Genomic DNA, 10,579 nt, shown 5'->3' with positions numbered 1-10,579 from the left:
CGAACAACTTTTGGTTTAATCTTTAGATTCTTGTGATTAAATTAATTAATGTAATTTCGGACATGGTGAGTGATCATTGAAAAGTAGCATTAGGCTACGTTTAGATGTTGAGTTGAGATAAAAGTTAAAAGTTGAATAAAATATTGTTAAAATATTATTTTTTAATATCATTATTATTTTAATATTTGAAAAAGTTGAATTGTTTATTATATTTTATATTAAAATTTATAAAAATTATAATGATTAGATGAGATGAATTAAGATACATCTAAAAACCTTTTTTGAAGCGACATACTCATAAATAATTGGAAGATAGATGAAACTAAATAATTTTTAAATGATTTAATGTCACAGTATAAAAAATGGACAGCAAATGTTAGGATGACTGATGACTATTGCCTATAGGATGATTCAAAGACAACCCAACCCAAAAAATGGGGCTGCAGTTCAGACTTCAAAAAAAGTGAACATGAATAGAGTCGCTACAAAATCTATAGTCGTAAATGTTGGGTGAGGGCACATCCATTCATCTATAATTATGGTATGCAGTATCTAAAGCCCAATTTTTATTGACCCAATCGATCTGTAAAACGATAGATAAGGCTCTCTTCCACCAATCCTATGAAACAATACAAACACAGCCCGATATTCTTATATACGAGACCTACCGTTTTTTAAATCTTAATATATTTTTATACGTGAGAATTATAATTTTTTTTAATTTTTTATAAATAATATCAAATTTATTTTAACATTTAAATATATTTAAATTTATTTTAGATGTATCTCACCCAATTTACTTCATCTCAATTTATTATTGTTAATAATGATTTTTAAAAAAAAATAAGAAAATTAATAATAAATTCAATTCAATTCAATTCTAAAAGTGATGCTGCACTCGACGCACAGCTGTCCACCTACATCAGACAAATTAGACAATGATTTCTACGGGACCCATAACGTTACCACTTTTTTTGTTTTCTTCTACCAAGTGGAACTTATTCTTAATGCACAACGTTGTGGGGCTGTGGACCTGATGTATATACCCATTTATCAAGAACAAGTAAAGGCCTGCGACAGGTGTGTTGGTTCAGACTTTGTAAAGAAGATCCAACGGCGTTCGTTTGTGGAGCCACTGGCACTTATTATGGTCTCTTTTTTTCCACTTGTGCTTAACTCCATTTTGCTCATCCCAAACCCCACATTTTCTACTTATATCTTTCATTTCTTCCTTTAATGTATGTGTGAACTGAATAATTACCATTCATGTTTGGGTTCTCAGTTCGACATGCAGGCATAAGTTATTATATACTTTTATTCTCACTTTTGTCACAACCAACCCCAGTAGTGTTTGATTTTTGCCCTTCCTATATGTGGAGGCTAGTCCCTCTAAAGTCAACATTGATAGGAATATGGGAAGCTTTATCAAAGTGAAAATTCCCATCAATCACGTAAAGAATCCAATGCCTCGCGCTCTTCACCTACATGTTGATATGTTTAGGATACAAACCAAACTTCAAATTTAAAAAGGCACAGCTTTCTTCTTCTTCCTTTCCTCATTGATTCCATTGGCCCTTTTTTTCTCCAATAAAGCTGTCAAAAGGATTATTGAAGTTTTAACTCCCCAATTCCAGAAACTGTACTGCAATTAGAATGGGAAATGTAAGTAGCGCAATCTATCATAACTCTTTCTGTATGCATATAGGGGGGGGTGTGTGTTTGTGAATGTTTACTTTTATTATGTTTTCCTTTCACTTTCAATTCTAATTTTCATTTGAATTGCATTCAGGTGGTGGAAGTTAAGGTGGGCTTGCATTGCGAGGAATGTATCAAGAAAATATTGAAGGCCATCAAGAAGATTGAAGGTCCATGAATTTCTCGTACAAAATGCCTTACTCTATAATGTCTTCAATCTTCATTCTTTCAATAGTTTAATTCCCATTTACTACATATGACGTTTTTGGTCATTTTGGGGAGCAGATATTGAAACGTATAATGTGGATACGCAACTGAACAAGGTCACGGTGACAGGTAAAGTTACGACAGAAGAAGTCATCCGAGTCCTTCAAAAGATTGGCAAAACGGCAAGAACTTGGGAGGGAGACGAGATTTATGGTTAATCCTACATGTTCGTTATGCCACGCTCTCCAACTTTAAACGTCAATACTTGACTATCTCGGTTTGCTGTACTAGTATTTTGGGGGCTGTATTCTATCCTTTTTTCTTTTTGTTTTTTTGTTTTTTTGGGTCATGGTGTTGAATTTTCTCTCTATATGTATTATTGGAACATCCTAAATACGAATAATTATATTAGACAACAATTTTTTGTATGATAAGATTAAATTAAAAAAGCGTAAGAGATCGATCATAAGTCTGGATGTTAATGTCCATTAAAACCAAGGAAAAGCACAAAGAAATAAATGTACAAACGCAAAGCACACTTGAGTTGAGGATTGACACGACGGCGAGGGTCGATTATGTACAAAAACTATCCAAACTAGGAAGGGAACAACAAGAGATTAGAGATGCATGCTCATCGATCTACTGGGTCGGGAGAACCCAGTTTGGGTCTTTCCGTCTGACTCAGTCTACCTCGGTTGCTGAATCGTGCGTGGACTCACTTTCACATTAACAATCTTGGGGGCCTTCTCCCTATACCTCGGCATTTCTGCTAAAGCTCGCGCTTTCTGCCATTTCAAAGTCCCCATTGAAATCAAATCCCTGTAATAGTCTTTTTCTTCTTCCTCATCTGCCAAAAACAAAAGGGAAATTTTTAGTTAGCGAGATGGATCGGCAAGCCGGATCGAGGAGTTGAGTTGGCTTTTCTCAATATCCAAATTCCAAACACAATTAGAACCAGAGTAGAGTGTTACCCTCGGATGATTCAACTTACTCTTGTCGTCGTCTAAGTAGTAGTCGTCGAAGATGGCGTCGACGTCGGGTAGATCGTCAAAATCGGGAAACTGCGCGTCAATTTGGGGATCCTGGAAGCGCTCTTGGAGCCAGTAGTCGCGGAACCAAGGGGAGGATTGGACCAGAGCCCACCATTGGTCGGAGAAGTCCTCCACCATCCGATATGCCAAAGGAACGAACGACGGAGCGTTTGGATTCAAAGTTGTAGATGAATTTCTCTGAGAAATAACGTCCATTGCAACTGTCAAATCTAAAGCGAAGCCGTGAAGGTTGAGCTAAAGTGGATAAGGAGCAGCGACTATTTTGAGATTGTGAAGCTGAAGTTATATATTGATAGGTCCCAATAAAAGGACATTGACTTGGGATGTAATCACGGAAATGACATTTTGGTTTTCGTACACATATGATCGATTCTATCACTCGTTTAAAATTCAAGCGAATGTATGTATGTATGTCTGTCCAGAGATTCATCTGCAAATCTTTTTTATTTTCTTTTTCTTGCTACTAATCATGTAGCATGTTTGGGATGAGAAATGTGTGAAAGTCAGAATAGACTATGGTATGAAATTTTAAAAGTAAAATACTTTAGAATCTCGAATTTTTGATAAGTACAATACGACAATCAGATTCTTATTTTTAAAAATAAATTTTACAAACAAGAGATATAATCAAAAAAGGAAGATGTGTTCAGATAAATAATGGTCTCACAACCAACATATGGGAAGCACCATGGATACCCACTATGTAGAACTTCAAACCAAGACCACTGTAGGGAATGGATCAAGCCCACTCAGAACTAAATGTCTCATATCTCATCATAGGCGATCCAAGACATTGAGATACAAGGAAAATGCAAGACTTATTTGAACAGGAGAACACCAACGAAATTTTGAAAATCTCTATACCGATCTTCTCACACAACCAAGACAGAACAATTTGGACCCCATCTCGAAATGGAAAATTCTCAATAAAACAGCATATCAAGTGATAATCAATGGACAAGAAACGACTCACCAAAATGCATCCCAAAATTTATTCAAGTCAATATGAAGAGCTGAAAATTCATGAAAGACACAAACTATTGCTATGGGAGCTGTTATAGAATATTCTCCCAACCAAAGTAAGAGTGAACGAAGTCATCTCAAACTCAATTTTAGAAAAATGTTCAATGTGTAATCAAGCTGAAGAAACTACACTCTATCTTTTTATCAAATGCCCAATAGTGAGAATACTCTAGAGTCAAAGCTCTTGACCTTTAAATCTAGAAAATCTCTCAATCTACTCAATTTCAGACTGAATCAAAATGATTATTTCCCCAAAGGAAGAATTAGAAGCAGAAATTCACTTTTTTCAACTCTTTGCAATTATGACTTTAGATTTTATCTGGAAACAAAGAAATGACATAATGCACAATCAATTCCATTTCACTTTTGAAGAAGCAATAGTCCACTGAATTGCATCTATCTCAACTACCAAGAAGCCTGGAAAACAAAGCAAAATGACAACATAGAAATATGGAAACCTCCACCACCATTTTTCCTGAGCTACTTTTTCGATGCTGTAGTCAGGGACAATTTCTCTACTATTTCAGTCATTTGTAGAGACCACAGAGGTAATATTCTGAAAATTTAAATTGAAAAAATCTAATCCCAGAATCCTTTAGTGGCTGAAGCAACGACAACTCTCCTAGCCACTAAAATGGCGGCATCTTTCCAGCACACTCGGGTTTTGTTTGAAGGAGACTCTCAATTGGTTCTCTCAGCAATATCAGAACAATCCTCTACACCAAACTAGATTATTTCCCATATTATCAAGGATATTCAACATCTGTTCACAAGTTATAGGTTTTGAAAATTTGTCAAAATTCATCGATATGTAAATTGATGTGTGTATTTTGTAGCGCAATATGCAGCTATCAATCTAGTTTTTGAAAGCATACCCATTGATACTTCTTTCAATTTCTTTTTTTTTTTGATCCACCTTGAACTAGTTCCGAGTTTATCTGTACTTTGTAGTTTCATTATAAATATATAACATGTCTGATTAGAAAAAAAGAAAAATGTAGTACGTTATGTATGGGTGCTGTCATGCTGACAATGATGTAATTTGCGACAATTGAGGAGGGCAGCATCGGAACAAAGAAGGAAGCCAGAACAAACACGTGGAGACAAATACAAAAAGTGGTCCAAGGTATGGTGTATTGGTGGGTACCAAAAACAAGCTGCGACTGCACATGGTTTTGTTCCAGAGTACACTGCATGTAACTGCATCTTGTTTTGTTCCAGACTAAACTGAACAATTTCTTTGTTTATTCTTAGCTGGATAGTGCTAGCGCCTAGCGGGTCGGTGCTGGGCGGCCCGCTAGACGTTTCATAAAGACCACGAGCCGGCTCTCGAGAAGACTTAAAAAAAAGTTTTCTTTAATTTTTTTTTAGTATTTAATAAAAAATTTATAACATCACTAACTAAAAAAACGCTTTCTTATTCACTAAGTTAAAAAAAATAAAAAAATTTGTCAGACCCCAATCGTCACACTTTTTGGCCCTTATTCAAATACTATTTTTTAGAAAAATAACGTTATATTTTATACTCTTATCTTATTCTCATTCTACTATATAAATTATGACATATTTATTATTATTAAATAATAAATAATCATCTAATAAATAATTATTCAATGATAATAAATATACCAAAACTTACATAATAAAATGAAAGTGAAATTATGGTATAGTATATAGAATTTTTCTTTTTAAAAATTATATATATATATATATCTCAAATGCACCAACTTCTCGCAAGTCTTATATGAAAAAGTAAATCTCATTCTATAAAAAATATGAGAAGCTTACTTTTGCTTGCAAGAATCTACATTTTTATAAAAGGCTTCTTTAAGACTTATATATTTAGAACTTGTACGTAATATTACTCATTTTATGTAAATAAATTAAATTAATTCATATAACTTATTTGATATTATTAACATAACTTCATATAATAGTTAAATATTAGTGGTTACAATATCTCAACAAAAAATAAATATGGGTTAAGACTACCTATTAATAAAAAATATTAATATTTTTAAAATTTTAATCTATAATAAAACTAATATTATAAACCCAACAACAACAAATAAGTTTCAATTTTACAGATCACCCTCCAATTTATACGAGATTATAAAATAGATATAAAATTATTGCGAGTTAATCATTTTCTGTGGAAAATATTGAGTCTCACAATGCCGTAAATTAAGGAAAGAAATTATATTTTTACTTCATGGAGAGCCCAAATGCAAACTCCAATGAAATGGACAGATTAAATAAAAGCCCAGCCCACAACAAAGGGACAGATAATGAATAAGCACCATCGGAGTGACTGACCTCACCTGGGATGCCGCTGCCCGTAGCTAGGAAATTGTGGAGCCACCTGTTAATAGTAACTGATTAATAGGGAGTAGGATATAGATGAAGAGTTATTCAAGAGACACGTGTACGTACCTCTCTTGTATTTTCTGAAAAGAAGAAGATCGGCTGCATACATATTAAAACTTTAATTCTTCAAATCAGTGACTGACGCCTGTGCTTGTTGACCACTTACTCATAACGAACTTTGAAGTTCAACCGCCCTGAATATATATAGGTAACCTAAACAAGAGGTTGACCTCTCCCATTGCCCTCTCTCTCTCTCTCTCTCTCTCTCTCTCTCTCTCTCTCTCTCTCTCGTGGCTTCGTACGTACTGTTTTCTTCTTCTTTATTCTTCTTCTCATTTTTTCTGATACTTGAAACTAGCTATATTCTTCCATCTCGATCCTCAATCCTTTGATCAAGTAAAGCGAATCATATCTAATAAGTAATTACAATGAAGACAGAAGCATCTATTGTGATCCATGAAATGACCATGGTAATGGCGAACATGACTCTGGTTTGCCACGATCCCCGCAGCAAAACAAACAAGCTTATTTGGTATCATGGAAACCCTTTGAAATCCCCTACAGCCCTTCTACTGCTGCAGCTCTCTGCGATTTCGCTTGTTTCTCAGCTAATCGATGTCGGTCTAAAGCCCCTCGGACAGTCAAGTATCGTATCTCAGATTTTTGTAAGGTTTCTGTTTTCATCTATTCTCAAGTTAATTATATATACATGACGTTGCAAGATTTTAACCGTATTTTTTTAATGTTCACGTACGTTAGAGATCGTACCAATTTACATGTTGCATCTCGATTGATATTTTTATTTACATTTTAAGTTATCTTTATAAATTGGCCATAGTACTTTTCTTAAATTTTACTCTAGATGATCATGAGTTATATATTTATATATATTCCGCCCTGGCCTAGATAAAAATTCTGTCTTCCAAGATCGATCGCTTTTTTCTTTTAGATATATAGTAGTAAAACCAATTGCTCAATTGATGCAGCATTTTAGCAGCTAGCCCAAAAAATACCCAAGATTAATCTATAATAATACGAGGTTTCGTAGTTAATTTATAGAGTGAACGACAAAATATATATAATTAATGAAATAAGGGAATGTTAATTAAAGTAGTGCATATATATATATATATAATGAACGTAAAATGATCTCATAATTATTATGTTATGATCTTCGTTGTAGTAATTTTACATGCATGCATGCATGCAGAGTGGTATGGTATTTGGCCCATCGCTTCTAGGACATAAAGGGTTGATAACATCAAAATTATTCCCGACAAGAGGTGCCATGTTGATTGAAACCATGGCTACATTTGGGCTCATGTTCTTCCTGTTCGGAGTAAGTGTGAGGATGGATCTGACCGGTATGCTGCGACCAGGAAAACAAGCCATGATCATCGGATTTTCAGTTTTCTTCTTCACAACGCTAACCGCCGGCTTGTCAGCCTTCTTCTTTGCAAGATATGTTGCCAAGGAAACCAGCCTTAAAGAATCGCTCTTCCTTATAGCCGAGTCACAGACATTAACAGGATTTCCCGTCATTGCTTGCCTCCTGACTGAGCTCAACATGCTAAACACTAACATTGGCCGTCTAGCCCTCTCTTCCGCAATGTTCTGCGATTTACTTGGTATTTCCTTGACAGCGGTTGCTTTAGCAGTAATGGGAAATAAGGGCAGAGGTACACTAAGACCGGCGATGGCAATTTTATCTTCTGTTGCGCTTGTGGTTGGTATTGTATTTATCATCAAGCCAGCAATAAAGTGGGCGCTAAACCGTGCACCAAAAGACAAACCCATTAGCGAGTCGTTTATACGTTCCATTTTTCTTTTGGTTCTTGTGATCGGATTATTGAGTGAGACCATCGGCCAGCATTATGTTTTCGGGCCATTAGTCCTAGGTTTGGTTGTGCCGGACGGACCACCACTGGGAGTAGCTTTGATCTCAAAAATGGACGCTCTTACTTCACTGGTGTTCTACCCCACCTATCTATCCATTAGTGGCCTGCGAACGAACATCTTCGAAGTTGGTGCCCAGGCTTCGTGGATTGTGTCATTTGTTGTTATCCTTTCTTGCACTGCCAAGCTTGCTGCAGTTATGGCTCCTGCCATGTATGGTGATATGCCTGTACGAGAAGCTTTCGTGCTCGGGCTTATCATGAACGCAAAAGGCATCGTGGAGCTTAACCTTTACAACCTTTGGAAGGAAAGCAAGGTACGTACGTACGTTTGAGCAAAATCACTCGATGATCATTTTCTTTCTTGTGGCTGGCTGTGTTCACGATTAGTATCTATTGCAATTAATACCGAATATTATTAAGTCCCTAACCATGAAATTGTATGGGGATGATCTTCCCCAATGGCAGGTTCTGTCAGATGAAGAATTTGCTTTGTCAGTGCTGTCAGTGATAGTGGTAACTGCAATCGTAACGCCACTGATAAAGTATCTCTACGATCCTTCCTGGCAATATACTGCAATCAAGAGAAGTACCATCCAACATGCCAAGCGTGAGGCGGACCTCCGAATCTTAGTCGGCATCCACAATCACGATAATGTTCCTGCAATCGTAAATCTCCTTGAAGTATCACATGCTTCCGAAGGGAGCAAAATTGCAGTCATAGCAATTGTTCTCGTTGAGCTTGTGGGGAGAGCCACTCCGGTTCTCGTGGCCCACCAGCCCTATGGTTCGCTGCAAACAACCAAAACTTCAACCAACCAAATCATAAACGCTTTAAGACAGTACGAGGACCAAAATGAAGGCTTTGTCACTGTTCAGTCTTTCACCTCCATCTCACCTTATGTAACAATGCACAACGACATTTACCGGGTAGGAGTTGATAAGAGAGCAACCATTGTGATTGTGCCTTTTCATAAGCAATGGGCCATAGATGGCTCCATTGGCTCAGTTAACCGAGCCATCCAGGTCTTGAACATCAATATCCTCGACAGCGCACCATGCTCTGTTGGAATCCTCGTCGACCGGGGCATCCTAAGGGGTTCGATGCCATTTGTAAATACAGGTAGTCCATTATACCATGTGGCTGTAATCTACATTGGCGGTGCGGATGACGCGGAGTCACTAGCCTATGGTGATCGCATGGCCCAAAGTGAAAGCGTTGAACTAACAGTCGTCCGGTTCCTTCTCTTTGGAGCCGAAAACACTAAAGCAAGAAAGCTCGAAACTGACTTGATCGATGAATACCGTCAAGCTAATGCGGGGAACGAACGATTTGTGGTTGTAGAAGAAGTGGTGAGAGATGGGTTAGCCCTTTCTGCATCAATAAAAGAGATGGTAGATTGCTTTGATTTAATACTAGTGGGGAGGAACCATCAACCGTCCCCTCTTATCACAGCACTTGGTGAGTGGTGTGAGTGCCCCGAGCTTGGAATCATCGGCGATATGCTTGCTTCGCCGGATCTTAGGTGCACATCATCAGTCTTGGTGATACAACAACAAACAATGGGGACTGGGAAGTTGATGCAACATACTATCGGTACTGATAGAAACCAACTCATTCATGACGTTCCATTTGATGAACCAGAAAGAGGGTCATGGGCTATTACCATGGATAGATCCTCGATCGATCGAGCTGCCGTTTAACGTCTATATATTACCAGTCCTCTTTTTGACCTTTTTTTTTTTTATTAATTTTTTTTATACTGTAGTTTGACATATATACGAGAATGTCCCTGTAAATGAGTTATGGAGGGTTTTTCTTTGTGATGCAACTAAGATTTATAAATTTTCATTGCCAACGCCCAATTAGCAAGTAGCTAGAAGAAACCAGTAGATTGGAGGATAAGATAATTCAAAGCAATCTCAATGGATTAGCCAAAGATTAAAAAAAGAATGCCTGTTGGGAACTATTAGGACAAAATATGGTGTGATTATGCAAAGTGTATGAACAGTTAATTTATGCTACAGTAAATGTAAAATAAAAGTCATCTTTACACTTTAATGTAGATGAACTAAATCTTAAAATAAGATTACTTTTGTTCTACGATGTGCATTGCATTTCCTTTTAGGTAGAATATTGGAAAAATATAATAAAAATAAATAACTTAAAAATATAAAAAAAGTAATTTATTATTATATAAATAATGAATAGATAATTTAATATAAAAATTAGATTAGAATTGAATAGGCAAATACATTTTCGTGTAACAAAAGCTAAAACTTGGGTTAGCGCGCTAATCTGTTGAGATTGTTCTCAGACTCTCTTTCTGCCCCTCCTTT

The 10,579-nt window shown here is 36.4% G+C and overlaps 3 protein-coding genes across 3 annotated transcripts; 2 read left to right on the top strand and 1 right to left on the bottom strand.

Moving 5' to 3' along the window:
• The first annotated feature begins 1,405 nt into the window (after nt 1-1,405).
• On the top strand, nt 1,406-3,108 carry LOC122292400 (heavy metal-associated isoprenylated plant protein 45). Its single transcript, XM_043100743.1, has 3 exons — nt 1,406-1,662; nt 1,790-1,865; nt 1,981-3,108. The coding sequence occupies exons 1-3, from the start codon at nt 1,654-1,656 to the stop codon at nt 2,118-2,120; spliced, it is 225 nt and encodes a 74-aa protein (XP_042956677.1). The 5' UTR covers nt 1,406-1,653; the 3' UTR covers nt 2,121-3,108.
• LOC122292392 (protein EARLY RESPONSIVE TO DEHYDRATION 15-like) lies at nt 2,371-3,149 on the bottom strand. Its single transcript, XM_043100731.1, has 2 exons — nt 2,894-3,149; nt 2,371-2,749 (listed from the first exon to the last, which is right to left on the bottom strand). The coding sequence occupies exons 1-2, from the start codon at nt 3,147-3,149 to the stop codon at nt 2,589-2,591; spliced, it is 417 nt and encodes a 138-aa protein (XP_042956665.1). The 3' UTR covers nt 2,371-2,588.
• Nucleotides 3,150-6,599: 3,450 nt separating this feature from the next.
• Nucleotides 6,600-10,098, top strand: LOC122292386 (cation/H(+) antiporter 15-like). Its single transcript, XM_043100725.1, has 3 exons — nt 6,600-7,009; nt 7,555-8,556; nt 8,708-10,098. The coding sequence occupies exons 1-3, from the start codon at nt 6,773-6,775 to the stop codon at nt 9,941-9,943; spliced, it is 2,475 nt and encodes an 824-aa protein (XP_042956659.1). The 5' UTR covers nt 6,600-6,772; the 3' UTR covers nt 9,944-10,098.
• Nucleotides 10,099-10,579: the final 481 nt, after the last annotated feature.

The sequence above is a fragment of the Carya illinoinensis genome, chromosome 1 (assembly GCF_018687715.1).
Source record: "Carya illinoinensis cultivar Pawnee chromosome 1, C.illinoinensisPawnee_v1, whole genome shotgun sequence".
NCBI lineage: Eukaryota > Viridiplantae > Streptophyta > Magnoliopsida > Fagales > Juglandaceae > Carya > Carya illinoinensis.
Note: the sequence above shows the minus strand (reverse complement) of the source record. Positions and strands in the feature narration are given on the sequence as shown.